Below are 21,710 nucleotides of genomic sequence, written 5' to 3' on the forward strand. Positions count from 1 at the left end.
GGGGGGCGGGGGAGAAAAGGCGTTGCCGCCAGGGCATTCCATTCTCCCTTTTCTCCCTTTGAATCCAGCGGCCAGGTCACTTAAGGGTCAGAGAAACGGTGTTATTCCAAGGAGATAATGTATTCTATCCTGCTGTGAGCCAAACACGACCGGTTCCCCCCAGTTTAGAACAGTCACATCTAGAGCAGGAAGAGAGCCCGGGCGGAGAAAAGCATCCGCCCTGTCCGGAGCCGGCCGCGCGCCGGAGAACCCGCAGTACCTCGGCAGGAGTGGTCCATCTTGTTGAACTGAAAGTAGCCGGCCTTGCACTGACACAGCGCCACGCCGTCCAGGTCCGTGCAGATGGAGGTCTCCTTGTCACATTCCGGAGTCTTCCGCTTGCACAAGCTGCCCGCTGGAGTGGAAAAACAAGGCAGTGAAACAAAGCAGAACCTCCTCCGCCTCAAAACTTAAGACGCACGAACTTTCTACGCCAGGAGGCTCTGAGCACAGTTTTCCAGAAAGTCCGCCCGCGGCGCACTCCTCTGAGGTCCGTTCTGCCCTGTGCCCTGCCTCCCGGGCCGGCCCCGGGCCTGTTCACTGACCGTTCGTTCACACGGCACGGCCGCGATGGAGGGACCCAGAAGAAATGGGGGCCTTTCAACTCCAGCGTCTGCCGCAAAAGCAGCCCTTGAAGGTGTGGTGTCCTTTCTTAAGGACCGCAGAGGGGAGATCAACACAGAGCCAGAGGCCGTGACCCGCCCTGCTGAGAAAGCAAGGGGCTGGGACCTGCCTCCGCCTGAAGCGTGTCTCAGCCCGGTGTGTGCAGCCTACTGCGACGCAGCACGCTCCTGGGGAGGGCAGCCTCCTGCGGAGGACCTGACCCGGCCGGGGCTGAGGAGAGGGGTGGGAAAGAGTCTGCTCTCTGGCGGCTGTAGTTTAATTATGTCACCCGTCTGCCCCCCTCGCCCCGCTACATGGACGGTGTCATCAGGCTTCTCTGTCTCTGGGTCTTCGGCACCCTGCACAAAGACTGGTCCACACACAGTGCCTGGCACACACACGCTGAAGATGCCCTCAGACCAGCAATCACCGGGTCACCATGAGGGACAGGCGGGCCGAGAGGGAGTGCATCTTTCAGGCTTTCTACCTCCTTCACCGTAAGGCCCTATTTCTTACATGTGTATCCACCTGGCTGGGTCTGGCCCTGGGCATGTGGGCCATGTTCATTTCATGCATGACAAAAATACCATTTTATTATTATCAAAAAGCGCCCATGTTGGGCATGTGGCCCTCCTTGAGGTTGTATACACTGGACCCTCTCTGAAGTTGTATATAGTGGACACAAAGAGGGTGCATTTAAGAATCTAAGATAAGCCTGACGAAAAAAGACACATGTATTTGGGGTACACAGAGGGAGAGTAAGCAGGAACTTATTCAGACCCGTGTCCGGGGCAAGGCAAGCCTGGTATGCGCCTGCTGTTGTTGGCAGACGAGCAAGGTCAGACGGGGAGAAGGCCACGGAAGGGCAGGGTGCATGCTGTGCGGTGAGGGCGGTCTCCCTCCCACCTAAGGAAGACACCAACTTATTCAGAAACCAGCTCCTATCACAGCTACGGTCCCTGCCAGGGTTCTGGTGACAGGGAGCGGATGCCACGCAGGAGGGGCGGTCCCTGCGTCGGCCTCCCTTTCTGCATCCTGAAAGCCTGAGACCTGGCGGAGTGGGTGGCCGGCCACAGGGAGGGAAACTTAGGACACAGCTTCAGTTCTGAACCCGACTTTCCGGTCTTTTATCATGGAGGCTGACGTGCTAAATCAGAACCCTGTTTGTGTTTGTGATAGAATTTCCTTTGTTTATTGTGAAAAGTTTGTATTTGAGGGAGAAAAATGAAAAGTGGAAAATCTCACCAAGCAAACACTGCGAAGCTGGCACCAGAGAGGCACTAACACTCTGCACTCCCTCATCCACCCTTTCTGAAGGCTCTGCCCGACCCCAAACCTTAATCTGAAGACACGACTCCAGCAGAAGGCTGCCCGTCGCCAGCCTGGGTGGCTGGCCAGATTAGATATTTTTTGGAAGCCAATGTCATGTTTTCCTTTCATCCTGCCCATTAATCCAGTGTGCGGGCAAACAAGGCTCACCCGGCCAGAGCAGCCCTTCCCTGCACAGAAGCAGGTTCCTGGGAACCTAGAGAGCTGGCCCAGCCTCTGCCGTGGAGGAGTGGCTATCCTAAAAACTCTCACAGGACATTCTAGCATAAATCCATCAAACGGAACCATACAGAATCCCGTCTTCATTTTAAGCCTGGTAATGTGATTTTCCTACATCCACAATTCCCATGGTCCTTCCTGGGCATAACATCTGCCAGACAGACAATGAGAATTTATGTAGATCTAAGGCTGAGACCTGCCTGGGGGATTTCCAAGGACTGCTGGAGACAGGAGAGCTGCAGCACTTCGAAGGGGGAGGAAGTAGGTATTTTGTGACTTGAAGGGTGAAAACCTGCCTTTCTAACAGCAGCAGCGTCTAGAGTAGCCCCACTGCCCAGGTGTTGGACACGCCCAGATGTCAGAGCCTGAGAGCTCTTGCTTGTCACGCCTGCCTCTCTAGCACTCAGAAAGGTGAGCGAGAGCCCAAGCTGGGTGTGTTGGCAAAACCTGGAGAAGACATGGGATTAAAAACAGAGAAATGAGCCTGTACTCAGCCAAGAAGCCTGGCTGTGTTTGTTTTGACAGGCTCTGAAAGGAGAGGTCCAGTATGGGGACCAGCTTGTGTGGGGACAAGGGGGATGTGAGATAGCTCTGCACCTTCTCAATTTTTCAGTAAACCTAACAATGCTCTGAAACACTAAAGTCTTAAAAAAAAAAAATGGGGCCTCAGCAAGGAAAGCAGCAGCTTTCCTGAGAGGCACACACATCCAAGCAGCTGAGAGGATGGGAGCCAGAGAGCGGTGTGGCTGCTCTGAACAGGACCGTACAAGCCCAAGTACTGGCCACTTGATTTGCCAGAAATGAAATGTATTTAATGGGGGCAAAAAAGTAACCTCCTACAGTGCTGACCACATAGGATGTTCTCCATAAATGCTCAGTGAATTGGAAGGTCCCCTGCCTACTCACTGGGGAGGACAAATTTGGACCCTTGAATCACAAGAAAAATAAACAACAACAAAAAAACAAAACCAAAAAGCTCTTGCCTCAGAGTTTTGAGCACAGTCTAATGGGGCGTGGACTTTTAAGCTAATTCCCCAGTGATGCTGAATGATAGTAACTTCAATTCCAGAAAGTTTAGCTCTCCCTTCCCCTCTTTTAATGAATAACTAACCCTGAAATAGACCAAAGATGCGGCATTTATTCGAGTGAAAGGTTGACTTGTGGCTTGCAGGCTCTCCAGGGCCCTGGCCGTGAGGAGAGCCCTCGGGCCCAGCACTCACAGAGCCCTGAGCCGCCAGGAAAGTCCCGGCTCTCCCAGCAGATAGAGCATCAAACCTGCTACTGACAACTTGGGTCCTGTGTCTGGGCACCAGATGGGAGGTCCGCACAGATCCACATCCGAGCTGTGTAGTAAAATGAGCTTAGCAGAGACCACTTTGATCACTTAGGAGATGGCAGCAGGGACAAGCCCCCTTTGCAAGGAAGCACTTTGATTACCACAGTTTTCCTATTCCAGAGGCAAAACCTCCCTTCTAAGACCCCAATTTGCCTTCCAAACCTGTCCTTCACACCTTTCTGCATCTGCTTTCCACTAGATCCACCATAGAAGCTTTTGACAAAACAGATCAAACAAGAAGGGGGGAGATTATCATGAACGACACTGGGCAGTCTGGCCTGCATCATTCTAGTCTTGTTTCTGCGCATTAGTGATCTTCAAACAAACAAAAATGACGGGTAATACCGCACATGCTTTTTTTGGAGTGGGGGAGGAAGAGAGATGAGAAGCATCAGCTCATATATGTGGCACTTTTGTTGTTTACTGACTGCTTCTCATATGTGCCTTGACCGGAGGACTAAAGGTGAGCCAGTGGCCCCTTGCTCAAGCCAGTGACTTTGGGCTTCAAGCCAGTGACTTTGGGCTCCAAGCTAGTGACCTCTGAATACAAGCCAGTGACCATGGGATCATGTCGATGATGCCATACTGAAGCCAAGGACCCCATCCTCAAGCTGGTGAGTCTGTGCTCAAGCCCGCGACCTCGGGGCTTTGAATCTGGGATGCTGCCCTACCCACTGCACCACCACCAGGCAGGCTGTACATGTTTTTCAAACTTAAGTGTGTATCACAGTAAGAGATGGGGCATTGACAAGCAGGTATATTCTGTGTGTGAATATCTGTCTCCCCAGAGAGAGTAGGAACTTTTCAAGGGAAAGGAGTGATCTCTGCTTCATTACATCAGCTCCTATACAGGAATAGAAGGGGAAGCAGGCCAAGGACCAGGTGACTTCAAGACTGTGTGTGTAGCCCTGGCCAGTTAGCTCAGTGGCAGAGCATTGGCCTGGCGTGCAGGAGTCCTGGGTTCGATTCCTGGCCAGGGCACACAGGAGAAGCGCCCATCTGCTTCTCCACCCCTCCCCCTCTCCTTCCTATCTGTCTCTCTCTTCCCCTCCCGCATCCAAGGCTCCATTGGAGCAAAAGTTTACCCGGGCTCTGAGGGTGGTTCTGTGGCCTCTGCCTCAGCCGCTAGAATGGCTCTGATTGCGGCACAGTGACACCCCGGCAGAGCATCGCCCCCTGGTGGGCGTGCCAGGTGGATCCCGGTCAGGCGCATGCGGGAGTCTGTCTGACTGCCTCCCCGTTTCCAACTTCAGAAAAATGCAAAAAAAAAGACTGTGTGTGTGGGCGCGCACGCACGCATGTAGAAAGGTGCACATAGCACGGCTTTTGCTTAACACCCATTTCAAAGATAGCCTGGCTCTGTGACAAGCTTTCTTGGACCTGAGCCCTAAATGTTTTACATTTCTATTCTAGGTCCTTCCAGGGGGCCATTCTCTTACCTCTAAAGATCCGCCTCTGAGATCCCAAGAGCTGGCAGACCTCAGCAGAGGACCTGCAGGAGTTGACACATTTCTGCATCCCATCGGCCAGGTCAAACAGCGTCACATTGGAGGCCAGGGAAAAGGTGGTTTGCAATGACATGACCACAGCGCTGGACTCTCTATAGGCAAAGTGTGTAGGTTTTTAATTGTTCTATAATGACATGTAGGCCCTAAGGCTTTTGAAAAACAAGTGTCATCTCCATTGTCCAGTGAGGGAATGGGACAGCATGAAGGTCCAGTGACTTTGGGCCTGGGTCCCCTGTGGCTTGGTCAAAACAGGGCCCAGATTTATGCTGCCACCCATGTGTGACTATCATCCCCTTTCTATAGACTGGTTCACAGGCAAACATACTTACCTAGAAGCATGAACTGTGGATTGGGTATAACCAGGTAACGTTGAAAAACACGCATTTAACTGAAAGGAAGAACAGGTTTTCATTAACATCTGAGTTAGACCTGGGTCCAATTTCCTATTTTCACGATTTAACGGGCATTTTCCAGCCACCAGCAGGGGGCTTTACAGAGGTGTGGTGTCCTTTCCTTGTTCCCTTCTTTAATGTCTTTCTGCACTTATTCTGTTGTTCCATGAGTACAAAGGGAGAGAGGCAGAGAGTAAATCAGTGGGAAAAGTCTTGGCAGGAATGATGTTCAGAACAGCACCCTTGGACGCAAAACATCTTCAAAGCAGCAGATCTCTTCTAAGACCCAGGGTTTCAAAAAACTCAGAGGCAACTGTTTATTTGGACTTCGCGTAATGAAAGAGCCTCATGCAAAGGCTGGTTCTCTTCAGCTACCCCAGGTCGGGCAAGCCCTACGCAGACCCCTCTTAGTCTACAACGAATTGACCTATGTCCTCATCAAAAAGCTCTCCATGGGAAATTACATTACGTGGGTCAAGAACCCTTTTGTTGAGAGCAAATTAAGAATGACTCTGCCTATGTTTGCCTTGTGTCTTCAGAGAGAGCAGGAAATCCCTCTAGGGCATAAAGAAAGCACCATGCCTGCTTCCCTGTCCTCCCCACCCCCCACACTGGGGCTGGGGTTTCCTTTTATGCAGCAGAGGATCTCAATATCCCGACCAATGCAGACCCACCTGGCTTCAAAGTCCATGTGTCAGATACATCTTACTCTTCAGAAGATGGATTTCAACATGGCATGTTATCAAACCCTTTGTGGCTTTGTCTGGCATTGCTTTATATTTTGATAGGCAATGATTTCTTTTTATTTTATTTTTTTGTATTTTTCTGAAGTGAGAAGCAGGGAGGCAGAGAGACAGATTCCCACATGTGCCTGACCAGGACCCACCCAGCAAGCCCACTAGTGGGTGATGCTCTGCCCATTTGGGCCATTGCTCCATTGCAACTGGAGCCATTCTAGTGCTTGAGGCAGAGGCCATGGAGCCATCCTCAGTGCCCAGGCCAACTTTCTCTAATGGAGCCTTGGCTGCAGGAGGGGAAGTGAGAAATAGAAAGAAAGGAGAGGGGGAAGGGTAGAGAAGTAGATGGGTGTTTCTCCTGTGTGCCCTGGCTGGGAATCGAACCTGGGACTTCTACATGCTGGGCTGATGCTCTACCACTGAGCAAACTGGCCAGGGCTTAGGCAATGATTTCTTATTAGAATTATTTTTAAGTCTTTTCCCACAGGTAAAAACAGAAATGGCACATTTTAGAATAGAATGAGCATCTTAAGAAAGGCCACTTGAGTGGCTTCTCCAGTCACTGCCTAAATCTTCACTGTTTCCTGGGGTGGGATGTCACTTCACTAATAAGTTATACATTGATATTGGATAAACCTTACCAAGTCAGAGTAGTCTCTGAGCACTGTGCAATGGAAAGGACTGCACCTGTGTGTAGGGTTCTAAGCCCCTGTACTATCTTAGAGGGAAATACTCATCTACACCACAGCTGAGAAGCAGGTGTGGTAGAGTGACAGGAACACCAGGTATAGGGTTAGAAGATGTAAAAGTAGACATAAAACCTGCTGTTTACTGAAGAATTAAACTTTGCCCAAGAGAGGTCTGCCCTTGGCTCCTGGGAGGTAATCTCTAAGCCTGTCTTGGAATGGCCTGTCTTTGTTTATCTAGAGGCCTGGGACACTCCAGACAGTCGAACAACATGATTTTATAGTGAGGTCTTTGAGTTTTATGGCCTCCCCTGGACCTCCAGAGGGGCTGGAGACTGAGGTTAGCCCTGGACCTCAAAGGGGCTGGAGACTGAGGTCAGCCCTGTGGGCAGTATGACTGTGTCTACGTATTGGCTCTAATTTTAGTATATGTGCTGCCGAAGTGAGAACTATATATGGGCTCTAGACACCAAGACTCAGGTAAGCTTCCCTGGTGGGCAGTGTTTCGTTAATATTATATACAGTGGCCCCTTGTCTATCACGGGGTTAGGTTCCAGAACCCCCTGCGATCGGCAAAAATCCACGAAGTAGTGACCTTATATTTATTATTTATATATATATTAAGGCTTTATAAACTCTCTCCACACTCTTTTTTTTTTATTCATTTTAGAGAGGAGAGAGAGAGAGAGAGAGAGAGAGAGAGAGAGAGAGAGAGAAGAGAGAGACAGGGGGGAGGAACTGGAAGCATCAACTCCGATATGTGCCTTGACCAGGCAAGCCCAGGGTTTCGAACCGGCGACCTCAGCATTTCCAGGTCGACGCTTTATCCACTGCGCCACCACAGGTCAGGCTCCACACTCTTATAAACCTTTCCCACACTGTTATGAACCTTTCCTACACTCATTTTGCTTATTTTACTGCAAAAATAATGAAAATAATAAATATATAAAAATATTTATATACCGCAAAATCCCGTGATATAGCAAAACATTCATGATACAAAATTAGATACATACAATTTAAAATCTGTGATACATTGAGACCGCGAAAAGTGAACCACAGCATGGCGAGGGATGACTGTACATCATACTCAAGAGAAGTCCTGTCCGTTACTCTATGAGGAGAGGACAACCAGAAGCACCAAATTTGGGACCCCCCAGGCATCTCTTCCCTTGGCTGACTGTAACCTGGTCTTCTCAGTGTAATGACCGCAGTATAACAGCTTTTGGCAAGAGCTATGAGTCCTAGTGAATGATCAATCTGAAGGTGGTCATGGGGATCCCCAAACTTCTAATTGGAATCAGAAATGCGGGTGACCTGGTGGACTGTTTCCTAACCTTGCACCTGCTCTGTGTGAGCTCAAGCAGTGCCGTTAACTTCCAGAGGCTCTCAGTTTTCCATCAGTAAAGGTGTTACAGAAGTGAGGCATCTGTCAACATACCTGTCACAGAGCAGATACTCAGCAGGCACAGAAACAAAACTGGAATTTAGAGTTTACACAAATAAAATCCACAGTCCTATAAAATCCTATAGGTTTTGGCTAATATACTAACTCTCGCCCATCAAGAACAAGTAAAACTGACCTCTTAAAACTTATTTTAATGACAAACTTCAATTTTCTAAACACCAAATCTTAGGCTCAGATTGGAGACTGAGAAGCAAAATTTCGTATTGGAGTTTCGTTTTCATCTATTCTTTCTTCCTGACAAAAAGTAAGCCAACAGGGAAAGAAGAATCCGAGGCTCCTAGATCATCGAGGCAATGAATTCTTAGCCCTGGATAATCAGGATGAACCTTCCCTTGAGGAAAAAGTCCCACAGCATGTCAACAGCAGATGGGAGAGGAAGATTTTTTGGGTCTTTCCTCTTTACCAACAGCTTTTATAGGTTCATGACATCTATATGTCTGTGACGATCGGTCTGCACGTGGAAAAGAAATGCCGAGGCACTGATAAGGGCTGCAACGGAGGACACAGTCGTAGAAACGCCTCTACTGGGAACCACTAGCTCTCAACACCTCCCTTCTATTTCAAGAGGCCTTCCATTCTATCACGAAGTTTACCTTCCAAGTATAACAGAAATGAGCAGCCCAGGAGATACAGCCGATTGCCAGGAGGTTCCCAATTCTGAATGAAATCTGTTCTAGGAAGCAAAGGACCAGGAGGAAGGTGCCTTTCAGAAAACTTACTGTGTTGGTGATCTCATCTTCAACTTCACGTAGGTCTGAGGGTCTTTCCCCGGTGGCATTAAAAACCGTTTTCTTTAATTTAAACTCTGTCACAAAGGTTCTAACTGAAAATAAAAACATGACCGGTTAGGCTACCCAATAGGGTGACCTCCACAAGGCTGTGTGTTTGTAAACTTCTGGGGCATCCAGCTTGACTCCGCCTCAAAGGACCGGCTCTGCGTTTCCTTCTCCGTGAGGGCGGAGAGCACCTCTCTCTCGCTCGGCACCTCTCTCTTGCTCGGCACCTCTCCCTCGCTCGGCACCTCTCCCTCGCTCGGCACCTCTCCCTCACTCAGCTCCTCTCTCTCGCTTGGCACCTCTCTCCCGCTCGGCTCCTCTGCAGGAAGGTGAGCATCTACTGAGCTGAGCTGGAGCCTCAGACTGGGTAACTTTTGGGTGAGAGACTCAAGGAGCCTTTTGTGTATGTGGGAGGACTGCTAAGAGGAGCCTTCTTGACATCTCTCCCATGGCCTTCCCATAACAGATGCCCAATAAAGCTGTGATAAAGAAGAAAGAGGCGTAGGCCTAAGGACACAATCCTAGGAGGGAGACATGGGGCTAGACACAAAAAATGCTTGTCAGGCCCCATGAAGCTAGAGAGAGGAAGGCTCTTACACGCCAAGTCTTCACCAAGTTGGTAAGTCTGCGCCTTCAAGGGCCTGCTTTTGTTTCCTCTTCTCACTCGAGTCACCCCCCTTCACCCTTATTCCTCCTGCTTAGAGGAAATACCCATTTTACCACTGATAAAAGAGGCTTCCAGAAGTCAGTAGCTTCCCAAGGTTGCATTGCTCCCAAGGGCCTAAATTTAATGTCATGTGTGCCCATCTTGCAAGTTGTTCCACACCCTCAGTCCCCTGAGGACTCTGATATTCTGGGGACAACCAAGGGGCTACAGAGAAAGGTTCCAAACATCTGTGGTGGGACCCCACCCCAGGGGGCTGCCAGACCCCCTGACTGTAAGTCACGTAGTGAGACAACCCGGACTCGAGATAATGTTGCATTCAGACATGAAAGAAAGCAGCCCCACTTTCAAGGCCCATTTCACTCATAAAATACAAGTCTCGTTAACCAATTTGTTCTGATTGGGCCTGAGGGGAATGGAACGTACAAATGGGCAGGCAACCAAAAATTAGTACAGCCTGCTTTCTGTCTGGCACTATCTTCCTTTATATTAAATTCTTATCTTCCCCTCTGGACATGGAAAAAAAAAAACTCGTGAAACACAGAAACCCCTGGAGCTGCTCTTTCACAGAAAGCTTGCTTGCTTGCTGAATTAAGAAAAAAGCCCACAAATGAGCCAGGGAAAACATTTAACATCTTATACTTACTGTCTAAAACCCTTAATCCTTATTTAACATCTTTTTGCTTGTTCTACAGCTCAGTGAAGCCAGCTGCTTGGGACTCTTTTTGAGCAGCAGGGAGCTCTTTGAAAACATTCTTGGCCAAATGAAAGCATTTCAGCATGCTCTAATTTGCATGTTCCGCTGATGTTTATGGACAGTGAAGTTCAATTATTTGAAAAGGGAAAGATGATTGTTAATACAATAGACCCACTTTCCTCCAGCTCATGGTGCCTGTGGGACACTCCACACACAGGCTTCCAGAACCATCGTCCCTTGCTTTCCCATCTCCCGGGTCCAGGTTCGTACCCAGACACTCTATAGAAATACACAGATTGGCAGTGCTAAGTACACAGATCTCTGCTGAATCGTGACAGCAAACGTGGCCTCTACTTTCAGTGTCGATATGAGGACGGCGGCATGCAGCGTCCTCCCAGACCCTGCGCTCTCCCAGGCACACAGGCATGCTCGTGTCTGCAGTTATATCATCTGGCTTGAAGGCAATCTTTTACTTCAAATTTAACTGTTGAATTACATGGGTTATCAGAATGATTTTTAAAGATCCACAATTATTACTTTGTGTTCAGAGTCATTTATTATTTTCATTATTACCTTGTGTTCAGAGCCATTTATTATTTTCATTGCTTTCAATTCTGGTCCAAGTGGTCCAAGAGGTTAAAGACTAATAATGTTAAATGATACTTCCCATCTGGAGAACTCTACCATTTTCATTTCATTTCGTTCTTTTGGAATTTTTATAAGAGTTTATCTGAGCCTGACCAGTGATGGCACAGTGAATAGAGCATCAACCTGGGATGCTGAGGTCAGGTTCGAAGCCCCGAGGTCCCCGGCTTGAGCATGAGATCATAGACATGACTCCATGGTCACTGGCCTGAGCCCAAAGGTCACTGGCATGAAGCCTAAGAGTGTTGGCTTGAGCAAGGGGTCACTGGCTCAACTGTGGCTCCCCCCCGCCCCAGTCAAGGCATGTATGAGAAGCAATCAATGAAGAACTAAAGTGCTGCAACTATGTGTTGGTGCTTCTCACCTCTCTCCCCACTCACCCCTCTTTCACACACACAAAAAAAAGTTTATTTGAGCTAAACTGACAACATATGTCAGGGAGTACTCCTGAACTCTACTGTTTTCAAAGCTTGCTCAAATACATTATTTTATATGATCTTCACAATAACCCTGAGTGGGAAGCAACAGACCAGGAGGTAATCAGATTTTATAGATGAGGAAACTGAGGCTCAGGGGTCACGTGCTCTGGGTGGTGGCCCTGGAGCTGGAAGCCAGGCATCTGAGTCCTGGGCAGGTGCCCTCTCCACACTGCTTCAGAACCCACCATTCCCATTTTCTCCATTCTTGAACTGAAAACTGCTGGCTTATGTCTTATTGAGTGTAGCTAAATGAAATAGGTTATCCTATCCTAAAAGCAAATAAACTACTAAAATAACAGGAATTCTTGGTTTTCACTGATATCTTTAAATATGCTTTGACTTGATCCTTGTATTTTAAAGAATTTTCAAAATTCTACCATTATTTTAGTAGGGTAGCAACTGTTGAAATAAATTTCTAGGCCCAAGATGGAGCTGCTCCTATCTAGGATGCCACGTCAGCAAACAGCACGTCTGTGTTCCCACTGGCGCTCTGCTGGGCCAGAAACAGCACAGCCAGCCAGCCAGTCCCCGTGCCAAGCCATCCCTGGGCTCCGTACTTATTCCTTGTTCCCTGATCTTCCAAATAAGGTCCGATATGCAACCCTAGCCAATCACAAGCTGTTTCCTTGTCACTTCTAGCTCTGTCAAACTCAGTGCTGTCCACAGTCCCTCAGAAAGAGTGGCCCACTGCTGTACTCCCCTCCATGGGTTGTTCTCCTTGAATAAAGGACTTCAGATTCATTATTAAATTGTTTTCTTTTTGTCACTTGAGACAACCTTCTAAAAAAATTTGATGATTCCTCTCGGCCTATAGGCAATAGGAGTTCATGCGAATGATCTATTTTCAAGAAACAAAGACATTTGTTCTCTCAAAAAAATGTTACTGAGTACTTTTTGTGTGTTAAGTATCACACTGGGCAATTTTAGATGATTCAAGGATGAGGCACTGCCAGTTTCCTTACCGAGCTTAGAGAATAACTGTGTTCTTCACTTCTAATTTCTTCAACAAGGTATGTATTGAACTCAGCACTCCAATACAGGGTTGTACCCTGTGTGCAAGCTCTCGTGATGAACACGTTATTGTGTGATAGAGGGAACTGTGGGCTGGACACCTGGCCTCCAGTCAAGCAGCTGTATACACTGGGCCACTCAGTGTCTCACCAGGGCTTAGTTTCCATGTGGGTTGCTTACTTCTTAACCTTAAAGTGGTGATTATAACTAAAATCAACCAGTTTCACGACTCTATCAAGTTAGGAAACAAAATACGAAAAATTATACAGCCCAATTATGGCGATAGCTTTGCGAAAATATTTTATATATCAGCCCGTGGACAAGAACATGAAGATTGTTTTTTAAAAATGAAAAGAATGTGTGAATTTGGTAGGAAATCAGGATTTTTTTTTTCTTTTTTCTCTCTCCCTAAAATGTATTTTTTAAAATGACATGGTTAGACTGTCCTTTGCTATACACATATTTTTTCCTCACTGCAGGGTGGAATGACTAAGCAAACAGCCTTATATTTATGCCATCATTAACAAGTTTGTATAATATTTTTAATAACATGGGGAAATGTTTGAGATAAAGTTTGTACGAATACCATATGGTTTCAACTATATAAAAATATAATTCACACTTAAAAAGTTCCGAATAAGGTGCTATATCTCTAAGTGGGGAAGAACAGGTAGCATCTGCCACCTCTCTCTCTATCCCTTACGTTATACCTTGGACAAATATTGGTTATGATTAGGGAGAAAAACAATGTTACTTTGTAAAATATATTGTGGTGTAGAAAGAATTCCAAGATAGACTAACTCTCTTACCCAGATTGCATATTCCTTTCTCCAACTGGTACCCAACTGGGCATCTGCAGGTGAAGGACCCCTGAGTATTGATGCACACGGCCAGCGGTGAGCAGGGGTTTGAGAGGCATTCATTCACATCTGGAGAGGACAGAACACAAGGCCACTGTAAATCTGTGTCAGACAGCAAAGCCATAATCCAGTACAGTAAGCACTAAGGTCCAAACTGCACGAGGTGCAGTGGGCCCCAGAGATGAGGGTACCCCCCTTGTTCTCAAGGGGCTACCAAGTAGAGGCAGCCACATATACAGCTAACTATAAGCACAAGGCAGGGTTTAGAAAGTAGCAGATTTTTTAAAATAGATTTTATTTCTTGATTTTTAGAGAAAAGGGAGAGAGAGAAATAGGGGAGAGAAGCAGAAAGCATCAACTCATAGTAGTTGCTTCCTGTATGTGCCTTGACTGGCCAAGCCCAGGGATTTGAACTGGTGACCTCAGCGTTTCAGGTCGACGCTTTATCCACTGCGCCACCACAGGTCAGAAGGAAAGCAGCAGATTTTAATGGACAGGAGGGTTAAGACTGTTTCAGATAATATCTAGAATAAGACTAGAAGAACTTTAATAAGCAGACGTAGGCTGAGGTGCCAGCACAGGAAGGCCAGGAGCGAGAGGGTACAGGTGTCTTGGTGAACTGTGGATGGTCTGTGTGGCAGGAGTACAGGGAGCCCACAAAACGAAGACAGGTCACAGAGACTGCGTAACATTATTCTGCAGACGACTCATAATAAGCATGTTACCTCTCAAGTAAGCAGGGTATTAATTTAAAAGTCTACTCCCCGCATTTTGGAGCAAAAAGGAGTTCACTGCCTGCGTCAATGTGCTGCTGTCGTGTAGACCAGCGCAGATGACTTCTCCTCTTACCCACACTGCAGTCATCCCCTTGCCAGAAAGGCAAGCACACGCATCGGTGCCCACGGCCGGTGGGGTCCACGACGCACCTTCCGTCGTGAAGACAAGGGTTAGGGGCACAGCTGTTCACTGAAAACACAGTCCAGGAGTAGAGCAGTTAATCACACAGGAAATGTAAAGGCAGTTCTAGGTAAATATTTAATTCTCCTGGCTAATATTTGATTTTTGCTTATTTCTGTTTACTTTCCCTGAAAGGCCACGCTACTAAAATAGACTGGGTTCCCAGGAGGAGCAGCAGACATAATGGTGGGACTGGACCGCGGCACTCGCCTGTGGACAGGCGCAAGCGGCCGACAGCTGGGCCCCTGAACGCAAGAAATGGTTTGAATCCAAACGCTGCTTACAGGTCACTCTGTTCAGGGTTGATGATTATATTGCCTTTGTGATACTTAGAAACTCCTACTTGAATTAATGCCAATTTAAAACACATGTTAAGGGAGGAAAGGCTTCCCGATCAACCATCCTCCTGTTGCAAGATTTCCCTTTGTCCGAAAATCTCAAAATGGAACAACATGCCCACATGTTGTGCAATCATTTAAAAAACTGACTGGAGTTGAGCACTACATGCTTTCTCTTTATGTCATGTAACAATGAGTCCTATTCAGGGGTCCCCAAACTACGGCCCGCGGGCCGCATGCGGCCCCCTGAGGCCATTTATCCGGCCCCCACCGTACTTCCGGAAGGGGCACCTCTTTCATTGGTGGTCAGTGAGAGGAGCATAGTTCCCATTGAAATACTGGTCAGTTTGTTGATTTAAATTTACTTGTTCTTTATTTTAAATATTGTATTTGTTCCTGTTTTGTTTTTTTTACTTTAAAATAAGATATGTGCAGTGTGCATAGGGATTTGTTCATAGTTTTTTTTATAGTCCGGTCCTCCAATGGTCTGAGGGACAGTGAACTGGCCCCCTGTGTAAAAAGTTTGGGGACCCCTGTCCTATATGATTCACCTAGGCTCTAACAATACTGGCCTTCAATGTCACCTTGGACTCCCAGCTCCCAGGGCAGTGAGCACAGCTCTCTGTTTCTGTCTGCGTAGCCCACATTCACACGCTCCAGTTACATAACACCTGCCTGATAAAGGTTTCTGACACATACTTAGAAAAACTGAACCCCACAAAATATCTGCATCGTCTCCAAGGAGAAAACTGGTGGTAGAAGGAGAAAAAGAAGACAGAAGTCAAGAATTCAAACTCCAAAAGAATAACTTTGAAAACAAATGCGCTAAACCCAAAGATGGTGTTCCTACTCCTCACTGCTACTTTGGTATGCCTAAAATCACCCGTTTCAGCACAGCAGCCACCTAACCAAACACTGCACCCATGCATGCTGTCACAAATTACGTTACCAGCCAGTAATGATGCTCCTACTACTCGCCCACAGTCACCACTGGAGTGGCCACAATCAGCTTTCAGGGGGATCGTGCATAGCTGGCCGCTGGAAATGAAGCCACCAGATCACTCTACTGGCTGACTGGGCAGAACTCTGCCACTGACTGACCTACCTACTTTCAGTCACTACAGAACATTTCTCATCTGTTCTTTTTCCTGAGGACATCAGTCTCCATTTCACCCGTCACCAACAGCAGTTTTCCTTTCCTGGGTCTGGACAAGCCAAATGTACAGTCTTGAACATGACATCAAAAGATAGATCATCTTACTTCTGCCTTTCCTTACATGATAAAGAATCATGAGGATGGCTTTACTTTCCTGCACCAGGATATAAAGATAACCTCAAGCACACTGTAAAGGAGCCCCGGTCACACAGTCACTATGGGAGAAGATTAGTTTGTCACCTTCTTACTGAACATGCACACTTACCTCTATCCTGCCCTCCCCGCATTTATCAACTAGCAACACAACCTGAGGGAGACGAAGGAGGCTGGGCTCCCCCTGGATCAAGAGAAGCTTCTCTGGTGACGGGACCAGAGACTCGGGCTCCCAGGCTCTGATCTGCGAGCAGCCACCTGCTCAGCCCATGTCTCAGACAGGCCGCCTAAGCTTCTTGACTCCATCCTCTCGCCCCTCCAATCCCACGTCACTGCCCACTCTGGCCTGGGAATTGTTCACGGTGTGCTTGGAAAGCTCATGCAATTACAGGGCATGACTAGCTACCATTACACTACCTACTGATGCCACACACAGCCAATGGCATCCTTTCCTCTTCCTTTAGGAAGAATTGTGTAACTCAGGGGTGAGAAAATTAAGTCCACCGTGAAATCATTTTATGTTTTCAGGGCTTCAACAGGAAGCACTTGAGATCACCAAACAAACATTGCACTGTTGCAAATTTCAGCCACTGTCACACAGTCACACGAATCCCCTGCCCAAGCAGCTCTCAGTGAGCTCACGGGACTGCGTCCTACCTAAGGCTGGAGACGACGGTGCCATTGCTGACTGTGTGCTGCTCTGAGCGTGGAAGGTGGTAGATCTGGGAGTCAACACTTCAGCTGGAGAGACATCTGTGCTTTGGGGAGGAGACGTCCTGAGGACGTGTGAGGCTGGGCTGTAGTCTTCTGAAACGCCAAACCCTGTGGTCAGTGCTTTTGCTGACGTGGGTGCACTGGTCAGGGAGCTCAGCCGGGCAGTGTCATCTCCGTGCACTTGGCTCCTGGGTGTGGTTACGACAGCTTCTGTTGAGAGCTGTGGTGCTAGAACTTCAGGACTGGTTGTCAAGAACTGTTTCCCAGCTGTAGTCTGTGCTCTTGTGGGAATAGCCTTCAGAGTTGCTGGGCTGGATGAGGGGCTGGGAGTGGACTCGGAGAGGTGAGAGGTCTTGAGAGTGGTGGCTGCTGGAGGCGTCTGGGGTAAGCTGGCACTTGTGGCTGGACGTGTGTGCTCAGAGGGGGACTCTGTTAGGGCGGGGGGCAGGGGGATCCCCAAAGTAGAGCTCAGAGTGGCATCTGTAGGCAGAGACCCTGGGCTTGGTGGCTTTGATACCGTAACCATTTTCTCGTGGCGTGGGTTGCTCTGGGTCTTAGGATCTTCCATTTGACTACTGGAGAGCACTGCCCGAGATGATGCCATTGTTGATGTCCGAACTGCGGTCACGGGAGTGTCCTTTGCCCTGGGCAGGACCAGGGCAGAAGGTGAAGTTGGTGGGGTTGTCTGGGACATGGACAGTGGGGCAGGGGTCGAGAGTGTCAGGGATACTGGCGACGGTGGCAGTGAGGACGGCAGAGGTGTGGGCACGTCAGGGGTGGACCCTGGTGCGTGGGCGGAGGTCCTGGCGGATGAGAAGGTTGAGAATAACTGGTGGGGCTGTGACACTGAGGGCAGGGGCAAAGGGGGCCCTGATGAAGATGAGTCGCCAACTGACCCAACGTGCGCACCCGGAACCAAGGTCTTCGGCATATGAATGGTGGGTGTGTAGGAGGAAAGGCTGGCCGTATGCAGACCCAGTGACTCAGTGGAAGGCTGGGCATAGTCCCCTCCATGGGATGAGACGTGGCTTCTTTCTGTCTGAACCTCAGAAGAGGAAGGGTAGCCTGAATGCGAAGAGTTTGAGATCTTAACAGAAGAGGTCGAACTCTCCCTTACATCCGGGAATGAACTGTTGTCTGTGATGGACAGTAATGTCCGTTCTCCTTTGGAGAAAGTAGATGAGACGTAGGTGTGGTCCGTGTGGCCGCCGGAAGTCCTCTGTTCAGTATTGATGCCACTCACTTGGTCATAGCTAATTCCAGTGACTGCAAAGGGAAAGATTAAAGTTAGGTCAGCTGAGCAGATGAGCAATCTCCTGAACACGCCCTGTAAAATGGACTGTCAGTGTCCTGTCCATGAACACCAGTGGGTGAGACACCTCCTCTGGGGATGGCGTGGAGGGCAGGTAGGGTCCAAGTCTGATGAACAGATTTACCCGCAGGGGTGGCAGCAATGGACAAGGTAATAAAAGGGAAGTGGGGCCAGGGACCAATGAATAGGGAACAGGTCCAAATTCCTTCCACATGCCTTTTTGATAAAAAGCAAATTGGTATCTGAAAAACTCTTAAGACCCCAAATAGAACAATTGTTATGCCTAAATGGAAAAAGGAAAACCCTCCCAACTTTCCATTCTGTATCATGAGATATTTCTTTCCCAGGAGACTAGCCTTAACCACAAAGTGGTTGCTCACTTTTTTTTTTTTTTGTATTTTTCTGAAGTTGGAAACGGGGAGGCAGTCAGACAGACTCTGCATGCACCCAACCAGGATCCACCTGGCATGCCCACCGGAGGGCGATGCTCTGCCCATCTGGGGCGTCGCTCTGTTGTGACCAGAGCCATTCTAGCGCCTAAGGCAGAGGCCATGGAGCCATCCCCAGTGCCCATCCCCAGTGCCCGGGCCATCTTTGCTCCAATGGAGCCTTGGCTGTGGGAGGGGAAGAGAGAGACAGAGAGGAAGGAGAGGGGGAGGGGTGGAGAAGCAGATGGGCGCTTCTCCTGTGTGCCCTGGCCGGGAATCGAACCCGGGACTCCCACACGCCAGGCCTACACTCTACCACTGAGCCAACTGGCCAGGGCCGGTTGCTCTCCTTTATTTAAGCATTCTGGCAGACACCATTGGCAAATGCTTTAGGTTTGTGTGTGTGGGGGGGGGGGCAGTGAGAGGACCCAGAAAGCTCTCTTTAGAAAGAGCTTGTCAGGTACTTTCCTGTGGACATTGGACTTAACCATTGTAGGCCGTTGGCACACTGACAGATGAGCTGAAGGAGTGTGGAAAGAGACCCTGCTCATCACCTCCGCCAACGCGCGAGGCTGCCAGCGAGCCCGAGGCCTGGTGGGCGTCACCAGTGGAGGTCACGTGCCCGTGCGGGAGGCACTCTCTGTTCCCCGGGGCGCTGCCTCGGAGTACCCCTCTTCCCCAGGGTCTGTGCTCCCATTGCTGACAGGGCGCAATGTGCGCTCTCCGGTTCCCCTGAAGGTAGGGAAGTGTGTGTGCTGCCCACCCGGCCGCCGGACATCCCCTCGGACCCCTCCCCAAAGTCCACACTGACTCCCAGCTCGGGACTGTCTTCTGTGGCTCCGAGAAGGGTGAAGAGGGGATGCCGGTCAGTGCAGGGGGCGGGGGTCAGTGCAGGGGGCGGGTCAATGCAAGGGGAGACAATGGCTGCCCTGGAGTCCTCAGGAACAAGCCTCACTTCCTGGACTGTGTTAGCCCCAATGCCTCCCTTTCCGTTCTCAGGGTCTTCCTCTGAGAAAAATCAAAATGTGTGGTGTTCCTGCAGACGCCTATCAGCGGCTGAGACTTCAGGAGGCACTGTGGCTCAGCGTGTGTTCAGGTGAGCTGGATTTATGGGAAGGTTTATGACTTAAGTGAACAGGATCAATACTGTACTTCTGCTTGGTGATATATAATAAACACAACTCATGTCAGAGAAACTGATGGTGACTGTGGTGGAGGCGGACACTGGGCACGAGACTAACAACCCTCATGGGCTTTAGACCTGACAAGACCCAGCAGGAAGGCCCGCCTTACTCTGAGGTTTCACCTCCTGGCAGGACCAGCCATGCATGAACTGACACAGGGCCTGTCATTCACCACAGTGTTCTTTGCCTAACACATCCGTGAGGAACAGCATTGTGTTCAGAGGTTTGTATGTGTGTGTTTTAAATGCATTGTTTTATTTTCTTGGTGGGGATGAAATAGGGACAGGTGACACATGAATAAATATCCTTTTCTGTCTTTCTTGGGTGTGGAAGAGAGGTCCAACTTTTCTTAGCCTAAATACTTCATAATCTGGCTCTATGAGGAAACAGGCTTTTTTCCTGGTTCTAATTCCTGTACCCTGACCAGACAGACTAGCTCTTGATACACTATGGACACACCTCGATGGAAAATGGGTGTAAAGCTAAGTGTTAGGTAAGTTCACTCCGTGACAGGTTTGCATTTAGTGACAGACAGGGTTGAGTTTGGGGACAGGGATTCAGTGACCTGAGCTGCACTGGAAAGCCAGGAACCAGGGAGAGATGTTACTCGACTCAGGCTGAAGGGCTTAATAGATCCACCCGGAGAGGCGGGAGAGCTGAGTGGATCTGAACATGAGCTCCCTGGGCACAGAGGACAAGGCCCGGGGTGGGGAGACTGTGAAAGTTCTGCTAGACAAAGTTTAGGCAAGCAACCCCATCAGGCTGACAGACAACTTGGTGGAGAGTCATGACCTGAAACAGAGGGGCTGTATCTGAATCCAAGAAGGAACAGCTCAAGACACTGAGAGGCCAGATGCAGAAATCAGCTCTGGGTGACAGGCAGAAATGAGATGAAGTATGATGTCACCCCACAGGGTGTTTCAGGAATGAGGCTATTCCATATCTAGCACTTTGCAAGCCAACTCCAAGAACATTAACTGCAGAGCGAAGTGTACTGAAGGAATGGAAAAAGGAAAGGCGCCCAGTTTGAAAGGTAACAAGTTTGAGCCCCACAATTATGAGGGTGGAAAATGAGTCCTTTTGTTTAGCAGACAGATAATGGTGTTTTCCACGCACAGACACAAAAGAGCATGATTATTGCCTACCCATACATGCGGCATTCTTTCATGTTTTCTTATATCACATGAGTAGTAATACATTATAATTTTCTTCATCAAGTAGGATGCTCATATGGGGGAAATGGAGACACTATTAGTGGTGAGGAGGTAAGAATTTAAACCTATTATAAGTTTAAGTGATAAGCTAATGCATTTTTGCTTTAGTCAGTATGTAATTCACATGGATAAGGCTGCCGAGAATAGTTTTCAAAAATTACCCTACAGCATTCTTAGAAAGGAACATCAAAAGAAAAGTTTCTCAAATTGATAAATTGAACTTCATCAAGAATAAAAACATTTGTGCTACAAATAATGCCATCAACGAAGGGAAAAGACAACCCACACAATGGGAGAAAATGCCTACAACTATATATGTGATAGGGATTGGTATACAGAATATAAAAAGAATTCTGATAATTAAAAAAAAAAGGCAAATAACCCAACTGAAACAGTCGAAAGATCGAAGACACATTTCTAAAGAAGATATACAAATGGCCAATGAGCACATGAAAAGATGCTCAACTGGAAAATGCAAGGTAAAACCACAATGAGATACCACATCGCACCCACTTGGATGGCGACGGTCAAAAACCAGATGCACAACAAGTATTGGTAAAGACGCTGAGAAACCGGAACTCTTGTGTGTTGCTAGCGGGAAGATAAAGGGGTACATCCCCTTTGGAAAACAGACTGGCAGTTCTTTAAGAGATTAAAAGTAGAGTTACTATTTAACCCAGCAGGCCAAGAGAACTGAAAACACATGTCCACACAAAAACTTGTACTAGAATGTTCACAACAGTATTATTCATAATAGCCAAAAATATTTTAAAAACCTACACATCCATTAATTGATAAAAAGGTG

General features: G+C 48.3%; 1 protein-coding gene across 2 annotated transcripts in view; it reads right to left on the reverse strand.

The window, feature by feature from the left end:
* The window catches only part of HEG1 (heart development protein with EGF like domains 1), a 90,195-nt gene that overhangs the window by 26,215 nt on the left and 42,270 nt on the right, over positions 1-21,710 (reverse strand). For both annotated transcript variants that reach the window (XM_066347830.1, XM_066347831.1), the window contains exons 6-12: positions 16,711-18,033; positions 14,299-14,415; positions 13,399-13,518; positions 9,037-9,140; positions 5,364-5,422; positions 4,966-5,126; positions 260-394 (exon numbers count right to left, since the gene is read on the reverse strand). In XM_066347830.1, coding sequence (XP_066203927.1) covers positions 260-394; positions 4,966-5,126; positions 5,364-5,422; positions 9,037-9,140; positions 13,399-13,518; positions 14,299-14,415; positions 16,711-18,033 — 2,019 coding nt within the window. The remainder of the gene's footprint in view (positions 1-259; positions 395-4,965; positions 5,127-5,363; positions 5,423-9,036; positions 9,141-13,398; positions 13,519-14,298; positions 14,416-16,710; positions 18,034-21,710) is intronic.

Source organism: Saccopteryx leptura, chromosome 8, assembly GCF_036850995.1.
Source record: "Saccopteryx leptura isolate mSacLep1 chromosome 8, mSacLep1_pri_phased_curated, whole genome shotgun sequence".
Taxonomy (NCBI): Eukaryota; Metazoa; Chordata; class Mammalia; order Chiroptera; family Emballonuridae; genus Saccopteryx; species Saccopteryx leptura.